Raw genomic sequence first — 21,503 nt, 5'->3', positions numbered from 1 at the left:
TGTTACATACAGTATATGATACGTAACGTAACGCTATGGAATGCACGTGCTTGTTGAATACATGCCACACAAAATAAATAAAAAAATTGACAAATACAAGATGAGGCCCTACAAACCTCATCTTGGGTATCTTTTCATGTCTGTGCATATCGCTGATGCAGCTCTTCTGAAAGCTTCTTATCCATCATGGTAGAGTTTGCATATCTAGGGCCTGTGTGACAGACAGTTTGGCTCAAACAGTCAATAGACACTCCAGATGGTCCTAAGTGTATTATAAGAATTTCGCGGGCCTTCGGCCCGCTCATCCCAGAGTTGCGTTGCCCCGCGTTGCGATACAGAAGTCCACAGATACAGAAGTCCACAGTGACACGCGTTTTATGCAGCTGTTTTGTGTTGCAGCGCGTGCGCGCGCGCGCGTGTAGTGTTGTTGTTCTTATCCATAACAATAAATGGATCAAATATGCTCTATATTAGTTATGTATAGATTTAAAGCAGTGGCTGTCAAAGGTGTGATCCAGGGACCCTCATGGTTCCTTGAGGGGGTTCCAAATGGACCCATTATAGGTCTGTAACTCTGAGAGTGTACAAATGGAACCAAGTGGACCCTACAGGTCTGTAACTCTGAGAGTGTACAAATGGAACCAAATGGACTCTGTTATAACGTTTAACTGTGATACTGTACAAATGGAATCAAATGGGACTCTTATGGGTCCATTTGGTTTTACTCTCAGAGTTATGGGGGTCCTTGAAATTTAAAAGGTTGAGAAGCTGTATGCAATGGCGTATGTCTTGTAAAAAGAGAGACCAGCCTATTCTGCGAAGCATGATATCTTATGCTTTGCTAGGTTGTACAAATTAATATTGGGTCAATATAATTTGCAGGACTCACGTGTGTGCTCTCTGTCTCTCTCGCTCTCTTCTCTCTCCTCCGTCTCTGGGGTGTGTGGGGGGGGGGGGGGGGATTAGTTGCGCTGCCTGCGACAGTGCTATACTTCTCCAGCAGCGGTGCAGAACCGAGAGAGTGACACATTCTTGTGGATGTAAACTGCGCAAGTTGTAGCTTTAAAGTTCGGATTGTGTAGTCGCACCGGTGGTACAAAGTGAATGTTACAACTCGCACGGTGATGTTGTAAGGCGCAAATGCGAGTACCTAGTCGCACTGTCGAGCCCTGTGTAGTGTAGTGGCATTTTCGCTGCATCGCGAGGCGATCCAAATTCCCCCCCGCGCACGCACGCACGCACACACACACACACACTGTACGTAGCTGTGTGTTGTTGCAGCGCGCGCGTGTGCGTGTAGTGTTGTTGTTGTTGTTCGTGTCGATATTTGCGCGTCTGTTTGTCCGGCTTGTACCACGCCAGGTTTGCACAGTGCGCTCAGTGCGATATTTCCGAACGTGGGCGTTGTGTGTGTGTGTGGGTGGGTGTGTGTGTGTGTGGCTGGCTGTGTTTTGTTGCGTGGGGATCGCCATGTGAGGGGGCTAGCCAATAAGGGCCCTGTGTTGCATGTGGAGAATTGTGTAGGTGAGTGTGTGTGGTGTAGCCGAACGGGGTGGTGAGAGCATGAGGGGGATGTAGCACAGCAATCGGTGACCCCTACATTAAGCTGTGTTGCTCCCAAGATGCAGTGCAAATGCGTGTTGTAGCAACCGTAGCCAATGGGAAAACAGGATGCAGTGTTGCCAGGTCTGCGAATTGTAAGCGAGTTGTAAGTAGCGTGTTGAATGGCATTGTTTCTGGGCTTGTTTTCATAGACCTGGCAACAAATTAGGCGGGGGTGTCGGTGCTTGTGGCGTGTTTGTGTTTATTATTGATATTGATGTTGTTTGTGAGTGTGGACGGGAGGCGGCTGTAGTGGCAGTGCAATGACAGTTTTTACGCGGGTGTTGTTGATTGTGGGCGTGCGGCGCGACATGAGGAGATAGCCGTGGATCGACGCGGAGGGTAAGACTGTGTCGTGTTAGTGTGTTGTTGCAGTGTGTGTTGCAGCGTGTTGCAGCGTGTCAGTGACGTAGTAGCTGGTGCCTTTTGTTCCTGTGCGTGCTTTTGGGGACATGTTTTCAATTGTAATATAGGATTGTAGTTTTATAAATGCACCTGCTGTGTTTGGGTACCAGATGGCATTTATTAACTTTAGATTCATTCCAGAGATAGTACCGATGAGTCTTCATAAAGTGCGTATACGACAAATGGAGAATACAGACTATCACATCACTTTGGCATATGTTGTCTCCATGGAAAACTAATTGTTTTAACACTCAATACTTGAAATGTGACCGCCAACAGAATGTGATCTCCAACCAAATTTGACTTAAGACAAATTGGGCCCTATTATGCATGTCTTAAGTACCAGGTCTTATTACTTAACTTAAGACCTGGAGGCGTGATCAATGCCATTTGGCTATTCTGAGTGGCCAAACAGCATTGACCACGCCTCCAGGTCTTAAGTTAAGTCATAAGACCTGGTACTTAAGACACGCATAATAGGGCCCATTGCCTCCTAACCTGCCCTAAATGGAAAGCAGGGATATTTACCATCTGGCATAAAAGCAATTAGAATTGATATGACAAGAAAGATCATGATCAACACCAATGTTCGTCAACCATCTCTACAGACATAGAAGAGAGATGCAATGTATATTATTATGACTACTCTGTAGTGGTAGCATATCATATATTAATGATGTGCTTGCTGCCAAAGTGGGAGATGTATGGGCTTAGTTGCTTTTTTTTTTTTTTAACTTATTGTTTTTTATTGTCATTGCCGGGGTAGACAATACATTTTATACATATGCATCATATATCATCATTCAGTTATTCAATACAGAATTGTCTCCCCAAGGAGACAGCAGCAACATAGAAAGTAACACATTTGAAAAATAATAATCATCAATAATACTAACAACAATAATAATGAAGAAATGTAAACATCTTGATCGAGTAATTCAACAGACATGAAAGAAAATAAAGAAAGAAATAAAATAGAATAAAAATAATAAAGTAAAGAAAAGGAAAGAGGGGGAAGGGGGGGGGGGGGGTGTCCATCAATCTTTGTAATGTTAAATCTCGATGCGCGCGAAGGGCGTCCATTTCTTAACAAATTGCTCATTTTGTAGCCTCACCAAATAAGTAATTTCTTCCATGTCTCTAATTTCTTTTACTTTATTTAGCCATTGTTTGTGGGTTGGAGGGTGTTTTCCTAGCCTATGTATTGTGATAGTCTTTTTGGCCGCTGCTAACAATATCTGGAGGAGGTACACCTTTTTCCTACCTTCAAACCCAGTCGGCACTACTCCTAGAATAGCTGCCTTGAAATCTTGTGGTATCTGAGTGTCAAACACTCTGTTAATGTCATTAAAAACATTATTCCAGAATTGCTGTAATTTAGGACACATCCAAAAGATATGCGTATGATTACCGATCTGTTCACCACATTCCCGCCGCTTAGTTGCTTTCTAATAAGCTAATAATACTCCTGCAGCTTAAGTCATAAACTACTTTATTCTTTATCGGGTAACTCAGTGTGAGAAACTTCTCCAGGCTCGTTAATGGTAATATTACCGGCTCCTGCAAGTCTATTCACTGCACGCTATTGGCTCAGCAGAAGTATAGTTATCGCCACACTCACAAGCCTGCATGCACACACACACATTCACAGTCATGCACAGACCACATGTATAAAAATGCACATGCACATATTTGAATATATATATTCCACCCTTGGTGTGTGCGTAGTTGAGCTGTGTGGCTCATTGGTTGCCGACCTGGCAACCTTGACCTTTGACCACCAAATTGCACCATATATCTGATTGCATATTTTGCGCTGTTTTTAGGTAGACTATGAAGTACTTATTTATTCTAGGATTGTATGTTTTTTCTCTGTCTTATCTGTATTTTCTGTCTCTTTTTTAATGATGACCCTGGCAAATAAAGTCTATACAATACTGAGTTATAGATCTATGAAGTTTCAGGGACTTAATTGTGTTGTGCTTCTTTGATGATGATAGTGTATGGAGTAATTGTGAGCAGAGTGACATACAGACATAGCCAGCCTCATTACAATCATTTAGCAATTGCTTCGAAGCTCATCTGAAAGGTCCCCAACAGAAATCAAATCAATAGAAAAAATAATTAATTTCTAAACCTATTAAACCATACAGTATACTTTATATACTTAGTTGACTGGTGTCCCCGCTGCTAGGCTCCCTCTGTTCTACACTGCTTATTGCAAAAACAATTGCCGATCTACAAGCTCACAAGATTAAAGCTTACAGAATGTTCGCCCAATAGCTTTTGTTTAAAGGGGCTACCCATTGATTGTTTGGGGGAATAGAGCAGATTTTTATCTCTAATCTTTCCATTGTTTGTTCAAATTAACTTTACTTCTTTATATTACATTTGTGTTGCTCATTGGTGTGATGTCCACCCTGTTACATGTGTTTTAATCACAATTCAGACATCAAAATCATATGATTGCATGGAAGAAGGGAATGGTAATTGGTAAAACTAAAGCGTTTTTTAAAAAAAGGTTCAAATTACATTGAAATTAAAAGGTATCATGAACATATATGATTGAAATGACGTTAGGTGAAACTTTTATTTTTTTAATATGACTATGTCCTATAAAACGGGGTGGCCATTTGTCCATTTGTACATTTTTAATGGGTGATAATTTCAGTAAAAAATATTAGGCTATAATGATCTGAGCTAGACAAATTCGTTTTTCAGTTAAACATGCAACATGCATGTCTGGAGCCTTGTTTTAAGGCTTTGTGGTGCTATATATGAAATTAATCTATCCTTTCCGCAGGTGGTTTACTATCGGTGGGAAACCCCAAACTCATAGACCTGGTTATAGCAGACCAAGAAGAAGACTATGATGAGTTAAATGGATTTACTTGCCTTATCATGGAACGTTCCTGTTGTCCACGTTTCTGTTGTTTTAATGTTTCTGTAAACATTCAACATCATTTTAAATGTGACTCTGGGTGGAGGTCTGTTTTGTGAAATAGGACAGCTTATTTCACTGGCTAGAAGTTTAGCCAATGAAAGAATGTAAAGAATGACTATTCAGATCATAACTTTTATTCTATCCATCTACAGGAATTATAGACAGTTGTAGAAGACTGTACTTAATCTAAAAAATATTGTAGCTAGTCACTACTAAATTCATGCAGTTTATTATGTAGAGCAATGCGGAAGGCACATGCAGATTAGACACATCATCGGACAGACATGCGGTTGAACATGCGCTGCTCCCGTGCTTGCGGTTAGGTTTAGGGTTTGAGGTAGGTTGTCGGTCTAATGACACTCTGACCAATAATAGTGTAGAATTTTAGAACAATACTGCAGTGCAACAAATTCTGATGTGGTGACTGATAAAAAAAATATCTTCATTGAGTCATAATGAACTAGCATATGATTTACAGTAATACGAAATGTAATCAAATAATTATTTTGCATGGAAATTCTATGTGCCATCTGTGAATACAGTAGTGTGTATCTCCACACTACTGTATTCCCAGTATTGGTCTGTGCTTTGACTCCTCCAGCTTGATTTGGAGTAATAATTCCTTCCAGCTCCCTACAGCCCAGGCCAGCCTTGGCCAGGGGAAAGAATGACAGCACAGGACCTATTTAGTGCCAGGGAGTGAGATATCCAGCCCTCTTGTTCTGTTTTTCACCTTAATGTCTCTGCAGTCTCTCTCATACTGCTTGTTAATGACATAGCTATCAACTATCAACTATATCGAGTGATGGAAAAAGTGTTTACAAAAGAGTTTTCAAAGGTAGTGGCAGAGTCGTGAGAATGTTTCTCAGTGATCAGCCTGGAGGAGACATTCACCTGTATGTCTCAGAGACGGAACTCTAATGTTGGAACAAGAAAAGCAGATTTGGGAATAGGCAGTAAACTAAGAGAGAAAGCAGATAGTGGAAACCCTAACCAGAAGCCAAAGGACAACAGACACAGACATGTGAGAACACCTTTGAATTGTGGAGAGATGGAGGTTTTTCCATCGTGCCGGACACAGGAAAATGAGATAGACAGATTAATTAATTACCAGCAGGTTCAGTCTATCTAAATTGATTCCCTGTGCATGTGTGAGTGTTTTAAACACTTCAACTACAGTATGTACATAGTTGCACGTAGGGTTCTCTTCATAGTACTTTATGGTGTTAGCTCTGCCAGAGCATTGGAGAGTCTGTCTTCCACAACTTTGAAGTCAGTGGCTTGTGCACATATGCCGAGATCGTCTGCCTAGATGAAGCGCCAAGTGTCTGCACTTTTTGGTTGTTCGTTGGTGTAGATGTTAAAGAGAAGTGGTGCAAAGAAGTGGAGATTAATAATCTCACACCTAAAATTCTAAAAGTGAATATGCCGCCCAGCCGTCCACAGTGCATTGCTCTCCATAATAAATTGCATGAATGAAGTAGTGACCCCCACCCCCCCGACACAGTTTTCAGTCTTTCTTTCATCCTGTTTGCAAATCTTTCCTGTGCTGCCTGTCTGCCCAAGATATATAGTATGGACAGTAAGTCTTATATTCATTCCATCTACACAGTAGCAATAAGGATGGAGCTGGAAACCATTATGACAGATGGGAGCAAACAGAGCCCAGTCATGTTTTTGCTCTAGTAGTGAACAATGATGTCATATATTATCTCATATATTAATAAAATAAACCCTTTATACCATATATATTGAGCCATGAGTCATGAACAGAAGTCCATACACACTCGCTACGTCCAGAAGAATTATGCTTTCTGAACTTGAAAGTGTCACTGCATGGCTACGAGAAATGCAAGTATTGCATTACAATTCTTTTAACAAATGCTAAAAAGAAAATGGAACAAAAACAATTGCACCTGAAAAAGGACGAAGCAAATGGTTTCTTGTGGATGCTGTTTATAAAATAGTGCAACCATATGGGTGATACGTCTTTTGTATTGTAGCATTTTTAATCCAGCTACAGCTCCCTGTCAAAAACTATTCCATTTCAAAATCTAAGGAATCTATTTTATAGGAATTAGGAATAAAACACATGTTCTAAAGAGAACATTTTGCTTCAACTGCTTAGTGCGTATAAATCAATGTAATTGCTTCCCCACACACTAGGCTTTAATAATGTATTGTAGACTTACATAAAGGCAGCCAAACAGTTTTTCAAACCTGTACTGGCTAGTAGTGGCTGGTGTGTAGCCTACTTCACTCAGCCTCCATAGAGCCAGTGTATTGTAGCAGACCACAGCATGCTTTTCAGCCAGGGCTGAGGGAGTTTAAAGCTTATAAACAGTCTCCCAGGAGCATGATTTCTTACCACGTTATTGTTCCACAGACCCAGCTGGCTGCTCTTGTTCTGATCTGGTAATGGGTCAGAACATTTACATCCATTTTATTACTCAGTAATGATGGACAGAATGGTCATGATTATAATGTAATGCCAGCTAGTGCTGGCATTACATTGTTTTGTGATATATTGAAATAAATATCACAGTGCTCATTTGCTCTTGGGATGTGTTACTAATTATCTCTGTACATTATTATTCTCCTATTTCCATATCCTTATAAGATATATTTCATTGACCAGGATCCCTAGGGCTCTATCCTTGGTCCCCTCCTTTTTCCCCTCTACACCAAATCTCTCTTTGCTCAAAAATAGACGATCTACAAGTTCAGTTGTAGATCTGCTATTTTGACTGAATTTTTGGGATAGTTCACGTGGTTAATGAAGCAGAGTTTATTGTGTAGATGTGGCTCTCCAGTCCAGTCCAGCCAAAGTCTTGGATGTGATGGTGCTGATCACCCTGCTGACACTTGAATGGACCGGGGTTGGCAGGCGCTGGTAAAGCACATATGTTGAGCAGACGATTACAGTAGACAGTAGGAATGCTGTTCTGGAGCCCACATCTTATAGTGCTACACTACATCAAACACCTCCGCTGGACTAGAGCCTTTCCTCGGCTGCATTGACAATGCGTAATGCCAGATTTGTACTTGATGGTAGATGTGCACCAAAGGAGATCTAAAAAAACGCAACGTGCCGTTCGGTTCTGGGACGCATTGTGAGCATGTAGATTGGCTATTTTCAGTGTGTGACACTGCACACACAACTAAGCATAAAACACCTTTAATGATGCCCTTCACTATTCACCGCCGACAGCAGTCGCAGACATGTGGAGGATAGGTAAGGAATTTCCTTTACCACTGAGGTAAAAACTCATTTGTCATAGTACCAGATATACAGTACATGCTTCAGTATTTTCCATATATTTTCCATTGACGAGGCGATAGCCAGTATTGACCATGGCATAGAGTTATAAGGTATTCACACGGCCTCCATGTTTCCGTTATACGTCATGCTGCTTGGAGGGTGGAAAACGTGACGTATGAGCAAAATGGCAAGCCGGGTATACGTGGTCAACTTAAACACACTGTCACACATGTGCACAGATGTGCATCCAGATGTGCACATCTGCCAATGTACTTGACATGCATTTGCATGTGCGTGCAATCCGTGCATGCATGTGCGAATGCACGTGCACGCGGTCGTGTGCTTACGTGCAGTTGACAGAAAGGAGGTGGTCGCCGAAGTGGGTGGGAGCTGGAAGAGGGAAGAGGCTTTGGGAGCTTGGGGAGGTGGTTATAAGAATGCTGCCCAGGTCATGTTTTCTCTGAGTCTAACTGTTACAGGATCATTACACTGACGTTATTCTGCTGCTCTGACTGCATGGAATATAGCCCCACGGCACCACCTCACAGGTAGGTGGATAGAACAAGAACATATGGTAGCACTGGTTCATTGATTGATTGACTGATTGATGTTGTGCATATCCAATATCTATCCATCCATCCATCCGCCCGCACGCACGCCCGCACGCACGCCCGCACGCACGCACGCACGCACGCACGCACGCACGCATGCACGCACACACACACACACACACACACACACACACACACACACACACACACACACACACACACACACACACACACACACATACATGTTATTTCTCCTGGTATCCATACATTTGTCATCCTTAGGTGAGGAAGATGGAGATGAAAGGGGTTGCAGCCCTGCTATGTATTCTGTCAATTTGTGGAGCTCAGAAATGGAAACAGGAGACCTCAGCTTGGGATCATGAAGGTCAGGGTTGTGTCTTGATGTTCACATTTTCAAAAACGTTCAAAGCAAAAATATTGTTGACATTTTTAAATTAATCTGGAAAAGGTTTGTACAGTATAACTAGGGCTGTCACGATTACACATGTAATGCTTGTAGATCTGCTATGTCAGCTTTGTAGATCTGCTATTTCAGCTTTGTAGATCTGCTATTTCAGCTTTTTCATGAACATTTTCCAACATAACGGTTATGATAAAATAATTGCGATTATCTCAAATAATTGTGATTTAGACGATTATGTAATAATTGACAATTGTGACTGACTTAGGTATATCACAGTATGATAGACCCGAGTGTAGGGCTGCACACTCATTGTACTTTCGGGCCCTGACTGAATATACACAATAACATACTTATGGGTCCATTTGGTTCCATCTGTACACTCTGCTGAGTTAAATGAACACTGATGATTTCATTGTGATATTCACCTCTGCCAGAACACAAGACTTGCTCCAACCTCACCCAGGTACTGGACAACTGGAAATATGCAATCATGACTCAAGTGAAAGACCTTCTTGTCAACAACCCTGCTTCAGTCCTGCCAGAGTATAGCAGGTAGGTGGCACTCTCTGATTTGTACCAGTTGCACAGACAGATTTACAGTAATGGTCAAAACTGGAGTTTTACGGTCAAGCTGAAATATAAGTGGGAAATTTAACTGCAACCGTAAAAGACAAATATCTCTATACGAAAGGAAAAAAAATCACACCCGTGTGAACTGAGTGGTGTAAGGTCTTATATAGCCTGTCTGACGTAATGAAATCATGTCTGACGTAATTAAATCACACCCGGGTGAACAGGGTGAACATAGCAACCATGCTCATTCTTTCTGCACTAACAAAGCCAGTTAATGAAATCACACCCGGGTGAACAGGGTGAACATAGCAACCATGCTAATTTTTTCTGCACTAACAAAGCCAGTTGTAGGAGTGGTTTACACCACTCAAAAATAAAGAGAGAGACAGACAGACAGACAGACAGACAGACAGACAGACAGACAGACAGACAGACAGACAGACAGACAGACAGACAGACAGACAGACAGACAGACAGACAGACAGACGGAAAGAGGGAAAATAACTGCCTCTCACAACACTACAAATGTAAAACAGTTCAACCCGGTTTGCAACAGAGCTGCATTGAGAGATTGTTGAGAGAGTTGTTGTAAGAGAAGAGAAGAGACGAGACGAGATGAGAAGAACAATATATAAAAAGGGGAGATAGAGAGAGAGAGAGAGAGAGAGAGAGAGACAGAGCGAGAGAGAGAGACAGAGAGAATGTGTGAGGGGGAAATAACTGGCTCTCACAACACTACAAATGTAAGATCAACATAACCTGCACAGCATTACACATGACCACTGACCAGTCATGTCCATTCATGTGACCGATGAGCTTTAGCGGTGCGTACAAGACATGCAAGATGTTTGTGTGTTGATGACTTCAGCCTGGAAACAGATGCAGAGGGATGCTGGATTTGTTCCAGCCTAGTGTGCTAGTGAGCAACAAAGGTTGTTACTCAGAGTCAATGAGCCATTCCAAGGATCAAGTCCACAGAGCCAATAGCTCATAATTTATAGCCTTCTTCTCGGTCATTGTGCCAAAAATAGCAGATCTACAGGAAGTAATGGTCGTAACTATTGATAGAGCATGTTTGTTTGGGAGCAAGTAGGTCTGAATATATAGTTATTTTTATCATTGCCTTTCAATTTGTTTTGTGCACATTATAACATGCTGTTCCATTTTATATCTTGTGTTAGGAAAGCTGTTTGCAGTTTTGACACTTTTTCAAATGTGATCTACAGACAGTATTGCATAATATAACTTGTTACTTTCACTTTGATTGATTATATACTAATTTGGTGCATGCAGAGTGTATATACTGTAGGTAGACATGGTAGATAAATTGCATGATCATAGGGTACCATTTCAGCACTCTCTGGATATTAGAATACCAGAGGCCTGCAGTGTCTTCATTCTGATGCTGATGTTCTCAACCACCCCTGTTTTTGTCTCTCATGTGTTGCAGAATCCCGCCTCTGTCAGACGCACTGAGTGATCTCTACAAGCAGTTCAACTCTCTGAAGGATGAGCTTGGTACTCTCACCAACAAATTTGACAGAGTGGAAGCATTTGTTGATGATCTCCAGGCCGGTAAACTCCCCCCACGCCCTGCGTTGGCCGCCCCTCGGCGACCCGTGGAGAGGTTTCCCCCCCAGGTAGCCCTGAGGTCACCACTACGGGCACAGAGGAGGACTCCAGCAAGAGGCAATGGCCCAGAAGGACAAATGGTCCCCAGTACAAGGGGGAGGAGAGTTCCACACAGACCATAGGACTGTAGTCTCACTTAGACTAATAGGACTGTAACAATCTGTTAGCCTATTGTTGAGAGCAATAATAACCTTGAATGTATTGTATACGTTTGCAAAATCTTGAGAAGTTACGTCAGTTTGAATGTAAATAATGTGGAAATATAAATATAAAGTAATATGATAGAAGTGAGACATTAATAATGTATTATTTTCTATAAACTAGGGTTTGAGCTCATATGAAGAACATTTTTATTCACTTTGTTTAAGAAATGGTTAAATTCGGGATGCTTGTGCAAAGACCATTTTCTACCACAAAGTGGCAGCATTTCTCAACGTAGGCCCTATCTCTTGTGTGCTAAATTGCATATTACTATTCATGTTTTTGAAATATATAATACCTTCATTCCATTAGATTAAAAAAAACGTAAATATTATTATTATTATTTTTAAGTTGATGTTAAGATTTAGTTTTCCAACTCATAGCAATATTCCACATTGTAACGGTTGACTGCATGGTACATTAGTATTATTCAATAATTGTGAATGAATTTCTGTGCAGCTTAATGTAACCCAAATATTAACTGCCAATAACTGTTCTAAAGTATCGAAGGACAACAATAGGCTATATAGTAATAAACACATTTTGACTTGAAATGCTTTTTATTGAAACAATGGCCAAACAATACTGCTCATAGAAAAATAAAGCAATGCACTATAGAAGTTGAGAATCATATCATATCCAATTATTGTACATATTTGTAAGAAATATGTTTTACAAAAATATCTGTTTTGTTGAAACTTTTGGCCTAATGGTAATGCACCGATAGCAAAAAGAAGCAAAAAAAGAGAGAGGAGGTATCGTTGTGCTATTCCTCAGTGTCACATGCTGACTTCTGGATGGTTTTCTCAGAAGCATTTGAGCCCACAGACACCTTACACGTGTAGACTTTGTCTTTGTCCCAGTCAGATGTCTCCATGTCCAGAGAACTGCTGATTTGGAAAGTGTTGTCTGGTTGCTGAACAGCAGTGCTGGTTGAGACTCCAGTGTTCACTGTGTTACCATTTACTGTCCAGCTAACCTCTCCAAATCTTGTAGACATGGTACTGGCCACACACACCAGAGTGGCTTTGTTAGGCTGGAGCTCATCTCTGGATGGAGGATAGATGGTCACCACTGGAGGAGGGAGGGTAGAGTCTGAAAGAAAACAAGTATTCATTTTACACTTATTCAGCAATCATACTGTAAGACGAGTTACATCACACAATATACAATGCAAAATCGATGAAAAAATATGAAAATGAAGATAACTTTTAATATTAGAGTGAAGTGGGGAGTGGACATGCGGAGAATTACAAAATGTTGAAAGAATGTCCCACATCAAGCAATTTAGAAATAACCACAAATCATCAAAAACAATTTCCTTTGATACAAAGAGTCAAAGACAATGCATTTATTAACTATACTGCAATGGTAATAATTATGGGGGGGGGGGGAAACATGACAGAATGTAATTGGAGGATGCACAAAATATATGACCTCACAAACAATACAGAACAAAATGTCTATAGAGCACTGACTCAACTCGTGCAACACATTTCAACTCCTTCTTCAAACTATAAAATAGCATAATCTCATATATATTTTTCCTCCACATATGTTTAAATACTATAAAAAGGTAAAATGTAATGAAAATAAATGAATACTATTATTTGTATAAGCACATACTGTATATAAAATATGATTTGTATAATTAAATGAAACAACTATCGTGATACCATGTAACCAAATATACTGCAATTGCATGTTAAAGTAACCAATTCAAATATTTATAATTGTTTTAAATAATATTGTTAATTGAGAAAATAATTAAAATTCTTAATTCAGATTTCAATCCATGTGAAACCATGTTGATCAGTGTGTTTGTGTAGTACATAAACGTACAACACTAAACAGTACTAAAATAGGACAAAATCTAAAACATCCAAAGTTGTATCATCATACGAAAATAAAAATAAAAATCTATTCCAAAGAGCTAAAAGAAGCCCATATTTTGGGCTGGTAATCCAGCCTGACAGCGTGTCACGGGTTTGAGTCCCGATCCCGATGACCTTTGCCGCATGTCTTCCCCCCCATCTCTCTCCCCCTTTCCTGTCATCTATCAATAAAGGCAATAAACATCTTTAAAAAAAAAGAAAGAAAGAAGGCCATATTTGAAGTAGCCTATATAACATTGTACTCACCAGTCACAATCAGCTTGGTTCCTTGTCCGAATACCACAGTGATTCAGTTTGTGTACATGGCTGTACAAAAACCTCCTCACTCTCACTGCATAGACTAGACGAACAGCACTGCCACTTCCTACTCACACTGATGCGATGACACTGCAACACTGTGTTTTTAACATCATGTCTGTTTGTGGTCTACGTTTGAAATTCACATGGATTCAAATCCACTGGATTCATCCTGGATGTTGCTGTAACATGATCATCACAATGATGGTGGTGGTTTGATGCTGATTGGATGGAGTCCCTTAAGGTCCATGACATTGACACTAGCCTCGGTGTCATTGAGTGAATCACTGAGATTCACTCTAATATCCGACAGTAATACACAACATATTCTCCCACTTCTTCTGTAATAACTTATATTGATCTAAATTTGGATTTACAGCTGAATCAAGTAATGAGAATCATTCTCCAGAGAGAGTTGTGGAACCTGGAACAGCAGCAGGAGCATGTTTCTAACAGCAGACATCATGTTCATCATATCTTCCATCATTGTAGTCCATAATGACCTCTTGTCATTGTGTGGGCTTCTGCAGCAGGCTTCTAGAAGTTCTGGTTTAACACTGTCACTCCTTCAACATCTATCAACAAGCACAGAAAAACACATGAGACTATAAAGGTTTCTGTCAGAGTCAGACAACTACACTACACTGAATGGGATGGACATGGATGGATCATACTCATGTATGGAATACAATGTGTTGCGTTTCATATTTATTTTTAAGAATGTTTACATTTTAAATAAGGAAAGTGACAACAAACAATCTGACTGTCAGAAGAAGAACCCCAAAAAGCTGAAGTGTTTAGTGAGGAGGTTTTTGTCATGGTGTAAATCACTGTGATACGTACTCATTAACCAACTTGTCGAATGTGCAACAGTAATAAACTGCTGAGTCTGACTGCTCTACATTATTAATGATCAACTGATAATCTGTATTAGATTTGGAGTTAGATGTGAAACGGTCAGAAGAGAAACCAGACCCATATTCATCGGGCGAGCTGTGTTTGTGGTAAAATCGTAAAACATACTGAGGTGCTCCTCCTGGAACCTGTTTATACCAGAAAACATGCCAAATATCATCTCTGGAGATATCGCAGCCACATTTTGCAGTCTGTTGTTCATTCACAGTCAGTACTGATGGAGTCTGGGTAACTTGTTTATGGCAACTGACATCTGTAAAAGTAAAATACATTAAAGGAAAATTAACATTTTTGAAACATAAAGAAACAAACATAATGTTTCCATCAATGTTTCTTTTCTATACTATTCATCTTTCATGTTAGATAATATATTTTAAAACATTTCAAAATTAATATAATATTTCCAATAGAATATATGTATTTTCTAGCAACTCTTACATGTTGCAGTGATGAGGATGCAGATGATTCCCAGCATGTTGTCAGAATGTAAAGAGAATGACCTCACTTTCCAAGATAATGAGAGTTTGAACTTTTATGAATTTATATGAAGAAAGTAGAAAGGGGTTGGTCATTATCTCAGCCAATCAGTCTGATTGGCCAATTATTTTCCCCAAGAGGCCAAATGAGAAACACTAAATATTGTGGAGGGCAGGCCAAAAGGCTGAACTCCATTATGCAAGCATTGTTTTTACAAGCTGGTAAGAGTATATGTTCATATTATTACCTCTGACTTCAGTAAATACATATTTAATAGTCCATATTTTGTTGAAACCTCTGCATTTGGCATCCACCTTTCTTTTTTTTGGCATGAGTGGACATTTTTGAGGGGTGACAAGGAAAGTAACAGGTTGTCAATGATTGTGTGTAAACATGAATAAAATTAGAAAGTACGTTTTATTTTCTAGTTTCCAAGTAATCTTTCACAGGCCGGTCAGAGTCAGCCAAAGGGCCACTGAAACATTGAATATTTATGTTTATGAACAAAGAACATATTAAAGGGATATTAATATTTCTAAATACTATATGTATATCAGACCTGTCTCTGACTTGCAGAAACATACAACGGCAACGTTTTCTTTGGTGACCTATCATGTCACTGCGAGATAGAACTTAAGTAGTATTTTCTGATAACAAAGTCATCATGTGGAATTGTAGATGCTGGAAAAAAAAGGATGAGAAGCAGTAAGTAGAGACATCACAGTAACTTCAGTCACTATGATCATTTTATTTGATTGATATTCAAGTGTAAATAAACATGGGCTTTTCTAGTCTAGTCTAAATATGATTTTTTTAAGTTAAGTTAAGTTAAGTTAATTCGAATTTTAGTGGAAGTTGAAAATGTAATATAGAATAGATGCATACATTGATCAAAGAGATAATAATAATAATAATAATACTAGAATGCAGATACAGTGGTCAGGAAAAGTCAACTAATATGAGATGATGCTGTTCAGAGATATTTACCATAAAAAGAAAATTTGCTTGTGTAATTGTAAATTAAATAACGCCTCTCGTTGCCTGGATATGTACATACTGTAGAATATACATGATCAACTCTAGACTGGTTTAAAAGACGAAATGATTACTAATATACTGAATGAGAGGGAGATTCTGACTGGAAGGAGAACAGCTACACACTCAACACAGCCCGCCCGCTTTGAATATTATCAACCCTGGACTGGGCCCTGTATGACCACCTAATGTTACGTTTGAATATTATCAACCCTGGACTGGGCCCTGTATGACCACCTAATGTTACGTTTGAATATTATCAACCCTGGACTGGGCCCTGTATGACCACCTAATGTTACGTTTGAATATTATCAACCCTGGACTGGGCCCTGTATGACCACCTAATGTTACATTTGAATATTATCAACCCTGGACTGGGCCCTGTATGACCACCTAATGTTACGTTTGAATATTATCAACCCTGGACTGGGCCCTGTATGACCACCTAATGTTACGTTTGAATATTATCAACCCTGGACTGGGCCCTGTATGACCACCTAATGTTACGTTTGAATATTATCAACCCTGGACTGGGCCCTGTATGACCACCTAATGTTACGTTTGAATATTATCAACCCTGCACTGGGCCCTGTATGACCACCTAATGTTACGTTTGAATATTATCAACCCTGGACTGGGCCCTGTATGACCACCTAATGTTACGTTTGAATATTATCAACCCTGGATTGGGCCCTGTATGACCACCTAATGTTACGTTTGAATATTATCAACCCTGGACTGGGCCCTGTATGACCACCTAATGTACGTTTGAATATTATCAACCCTGGACTGGGCCCTGTATGACCACCTAATGTTACGTTTGAATATTATCAACCCTGGACTGGGCCCTGTATGACCACCTAATGTTACGTTTGCTGCTGGTGAACTGGTTGGGCTTATAGTTAGCACTGCTACTGGACATCAGGAGTATATACGTTTCCTGGAACAACTCTGTGGCTTCGTCAAATGCAACTAATGCAGCGGATCTCTTCTCTATGGGACTGGAGCTCGTCTACATCTATCTGCAGATGTGTCTCCACCCAGGCTCAGTTCCTCCTAGTACTGAGAGCAGAGAGTTAACCTCTTCATTTACATGGACGTATAAATAAGGAGAGGAAGCCATGGCAGGTGCGAAGAGAGTGGTGTGGAGGGTGTGGTGATGCTTCACTGACTGAGAGTGTGTAAAGTCATTGTGCCACATGGGACACCCGTTATATATAAGTGGCAGATAGAAGGGGGGAGAGAAACAAAAGGGCAGAGAGTGGGGGGCATGGGATTTGGTATGTCATATCCACGGGTATGGACTAGTTACTATAAATGTGTTTTTTGAGGGGCCTTCCTATATGCCCATATGCTCCTATACCACATAACGATGATTTGATTGGCTAGAATGCTATCTGGCCCTAAACAGAGAATACGCAGTGGCAGAATACCTGAGCACCGTAACCGACCCAAAACAAAGAAAAATCCTAACTAGGTACAGACTCAGTGAACACAGTCTTGCGATCGAGAAAGGCCGTCATAGGCAGTCCTGTATCCCGAGAGAAGACAGACTATGCACCCACTGCACACAAAATGAAGTGGAAACCGAGCTACACTTCCTAACCATCTGTCCATTGTATCAAGACATCAGAGACACATACTTCCCACAGATTACAACCACACACGGAGATTCTGGGCGAAGTACAACAATGTGCAAACACAGCAGCAAGATTCGTGAGTTGCTGTGATAGGAGAAGGATATCAAACGGAACACAACCACCCTAAAGACTAATCATTGTGTATATTCCTGCACTATACCTGCATCCAGTGATCTTGGTACAATATAGAAATTGATCTATTGAAGATTCTGACGTTCAAATGTACATATTTTTTGTTTTGCTGTATTGTTGTATTGTGCTTTCTGCTTTGGCAATGTAAACGTATGTTTTCTCATGCCAATAAAGCCCTTTGAATTGAATTGAATTGAATTGATTGGCTGAGGGCTTAACAAGTGAAGATACAAAGTGAGGACAGAAAAGTGAGGACACCAAAAGTGATTGGCTGGAAGGTGATGAATCAATGTATGATGATAAGAGCCCCCCTCACTTCACATGAGTGCTGATAACTGCTGGTCATTTAATTTATTCTCATATGGCCCCTTTTCCACTGGTTGGGAACCGGTTCAGTTCAGAACCAGTTGTAGTCCATGAGCCAGACCTCCAAAATTGGAACGTTAATTATGAATTGAGTGGGAAAAACTATACCTATATTATATTGTTTATAGGATCAGTAAATTATTATAACCCTTCCACAGAAATATAGCTTTTTCATATTTAATAGTTATCACCATGAAACTTCCCCAGTTGATTACTTACACGAAGACATTGATTTATTGTAGTACACACTTTCTGAAATTGTACATTTAAATATGCAAATTAGGCATTAAGTAGGAAAATATGCAAAAAATAGAAAATATGAAAAAGCTACTACTGTGAAAGGGTTATCATATCGTATCATATCATATTAATTACTTATATTGACAATGTAATATAGGTTATACGTTCCAATTTTAGAGGTCTGGCTCATGGACTGAACCGGTTCCCAATAAACTGGTGGAAAAACAAGACAGGATTTTAAGCCTGGAGTCATATCTTTTAATGACGTAAAAAACAAACAAAACAAAAACAGCACCACTCGTGGCGGGATGTGGCAGGCAGACCTTTAATGATTTAATGTTTGCTTAACAGCACCCCAAAAAACAGGACCCCAACCAAGTCTATGGACTATTTTTGTTTGAGAACTGATTCTACAAATGTCCTCTAAATCATGACAGTTTACTGATAAACCTATTTTTCTATGTCAGTGATTCTCACTGACATAGGATCCCCAGAATAATATATATCTGGCCGCATACGCAGACCCCTCCAGAAGCAAATAGTTGAGTTAAAAACGTTCGCTCTGGCCTGGGCCGTAGCTCAGCGGTCCAGGCACCTTGGCCAGTAGCCCGAGTCTGGCAGTGTGCCGCGGGTTCGACTCCCGATCTTTACTTTACTGCATGTCCCTCCCCCATCTCTCTCCCCCATTTCCTGTCAGCCTACTGTCTGTCCCTCTATAAAAAATAAATACATATATGGCGAAAGCTGAACAAAAGATTTGTAGCGCGACACTCTGTGCCACGCTATGGGCTTGTAGATCTGCTTTTTGGCTATAGTATAACATCTATCTATAATAGATGCACCAAGTCTCGGCTAAGGAACAGTTTCCACCCGACAGCCGTCAGATTGCTGTCAGTCTGTCAGTCTGTCATCAGAACGCCGAGCAAGGCATGAGTCTTGCTCAGCAACCTGATAACAGGCCATGTCTGGCCATAGACCTTCATTTTGCTCTGACCTACTGTGGATTATATCAGGGACTAGTTGACTTGGACTTTATAGCTCTTCCTTAACCACCCACGGACAAGGTGCTTGACTCTTTCTTTTTCTCTACCTCACACACTGACACGCAAGTGCTGACTCTTTTCACCTTAATCCATATAGCACCTTAAGTATACTGTATATAATGGACAGTATACAGCGGCTGGCTGTGGAAAAGGATAAGAGACCCTGATAAATAAGCTAAGCACATCACTGTGATGTCACAGCGCTGACCAATCAGAACAACGTACCACATCAGTGATGTCAGAGCACTTACTGCATATATAATATTCTCTCCTGGCAAGTCTTCTTTTGAACAGGTTAACTCCAAATATGGAGTCCAAGTATCTAATCCAACTTGTCCTGCTGTCCTGTTGACATTCTTGACAAAGAATCAAAGATTGTGGCAACCTGAGCAGGACGTGTTTTGACACTTTGCAAGCAGTTTCAAAAAGAAATGTAGGATCTCGTCAGTTGCTGTTCATAAATCCAAGTTGTCTATACACCTTTATGGTGTTTGCGGCGTGAATGTGCAAGTAAATTGACAGGGGCGGAGAAAGGGATTTTATGACACTTGCACAGTACACAATCTTTCTCTCAGAGACAGAAATACCAAACATGTTGAAGATCTCCAAAGCAGCAAAATCCGTGAAGAAGGTGGATCTTGGGGGTGTGATCCGTGCCATAGTGAGTTCTGGACAAGCCAAGCCAGGCCCACCACTTGGACCAATCCTGGGACAGAAAGGGATTCCTATTAGCCAGTTTTGCAAGGACTTCAATGAGAAGACCAAGGACCTTATGGAAGGAATTCCTCTTCCAATCAGGATCCACGTAAAGCCTGACAGAACCTATGAGCTGAAGATCGGCCTGCCCACGGTCTCTTACTTCCTCAAGCAAGCAGCAGGCATCGCCAAAGGTGCAGCAAGGACAGGTCACGAGGTGGCTGGGATGGTGTCGGTAAGGTCGGTGTACGAGATCGCCCAAGTCAAATCCCAGGACGAGTGCTTCAAAAATCGTAACGCCTCCATGGAGTACGTCGTCAAGTGCATTATAGGCTCCGCCCGCTCGCTGGGTATCAAAGTCGTCAACGACCTGCCGGCTGATGAATACAAAGTCTTTCTGGAGCAGAGAGAGGAGACACTTAAAGCTCAAGCAGCAGCAGTGGCCAAAGCAGCAGAGGACAAGAAGTGAAGACACATACAGTGCAGGCACACCTGAGCGTCACGAAGATGCCAAAAGCCGCTCGTGGCCGGCGTCTCTTCCGGGTTTTTAGACAGTTGGTGGATGTGACGGATCTGGCCGACGCGGCATCCTGCCATGTGGGTGGAGCTTAATTTCCATCCACCAGCTGTCTAAAACCCCGGAAGAGACGCCCGCAACGAGCGGCTTTTGGCCGCGCATGGAATCCCAAGTGTGCTTACACCCATAGACACACACAATATATTTGTATTGAATTTATACACATGCCATATGCCTGCAGCCTGTCATGTACTGTTGTGTTTATTTGGTATATGTTATATGGAAAAAAAAGGATCTCCTCTGCAACATCAGCTCAACACTGCTAAAAGCCTGACCAAATGCATTCCTATCTGGCTGCATTTTACATTGGGGTAGAATTAAATGATCAGTGTGCAATGTGAGGATACAACTAAATAGTGAGGAGAAAATCACACTTGGATGATTGGATCGATGCAAATTGGAAATGCATGCCGCACCCAGATATTATGCGTTGGAGCCTCTACGGCTCGTTGGGCACTGGCCTACTTGGAACAATGCAAGTTGGAAATGAATGCCCCACCCAGATATTATGTCTGTGTCCCTTTTATGCCCATATATGGAGTTCTTTGTCAGGCATGCCCAAATATGGAGTCTATGCAGACGTCAGAATTATGTCA

The 21,503-nt window shown here is 40.9% G+C and overlaps 3 protein-coding genes across 3 annotated transcripts; 2 read left to right on the top strand and 1 right to left on the bottom strand.

Annotated features, from left to right (window-relative positions):
* Positions 1-8,683: 8,683 nt before the first annotated feature.
* On the top strand, positions 8,684-11,737 carry LOC306936597 (uncharacterized protein). Its single transcript, XM_079520161.1, has 4 exons — positions 8,684-8,761; positions 9,047-9,149; positions 9,623-9,740; positions 11,212-11,737. Exons 2-4 carry the CDS (start codon positions 9,056-9,058, stop codon positions 11,513-11,515), a joined length of 516 nt encoding a protein of 171 aa, XP_079376287.1. The 5' UTR covers positions 8,684-8,761; positions 9,047-9,055; the 3' UTR covers positions 11,516-11,737.
* Positions 11,738-12,220: 483 nt separating this feature from the next.
* LOC306936876 (immunoglobulin lambda-1 light chain-like) lies at positions 12,221-15,176 on the bottom strand (the record flags this gene model as incomplete). The annotated part of the gene is made up of 4 exons (XM_079520525.1): positions 12,221-12,689; positions 13,736-13,773; positions 14,630-14,954; positions 15,140-15,176. The coding sequence occupies 4 exons, from the start codon at positions 15,174-15,176 to the stop codon at positions 12,361-12,363; spliced, it is 729 nt and encodes a 242-aa protein (XP_079376651.1). The 3' UTR covers positions 12,221-12,360.
* A 5,050-nt stretch (positions 15,177-20,226) lies between these two features.
* LOC306937131 (large ribosomal subunit protein uL11m-like) lies at positions 20,227-20,799 on the top strand (the record flags this gene model as incomplete). The annotated part of the gene is made up of 1 exon (XM_079520798.1): positions 20,227-20,799. One exon carries the CDS (start codon positions 20,227-20,229, stop codon positions 20,797-20,799), a length of 573 nt encoding a protein of 190 aa, XP_079376924.1.
* Positions 20,800-21,503: the final 704 nt, after the last annotated feature.

Source organism: Electrona antarctica (assembly GCF_951216825.1).
Source record: "Electrona antarctica genome assembly, chromosome: 14".
NCBI classification, from domain to species: Eukaryota; Metazoa; Chordata; class Actinopteri; order Myctophiformes; family Myctophidae; genus Electrona; species Electrona antarctica.
This window is presented reverse-complemented; position numbering and strand designations above follow the sequence as displayed.

Excerpts from the sequence above, each read along its gene's own strand:
- LOC306936597 (XM_079520161.1), top strand. The coding sequence starts at position 9,056 with ATGGAGATGAAAGGGGTTGCAGCCCTGCTATGTATTCTGTCAATTTGT. Across the intron at positions 9,150-9,622 it reads CTCAGCTTGGGATCATGAAG|AACACAAGACTTGCTCCAAC; the intron begins GTCAGGGTTGTG and ends CACCTCTGCCAG. Across the intron at positions 9,741-11,211 it reads GTCCTGCCAGAGTATAGCAG|AATCCCGCCTCTGTCAGACG; the intron begins GTAGGTGGCACT and ends CATGTGTTGCAG.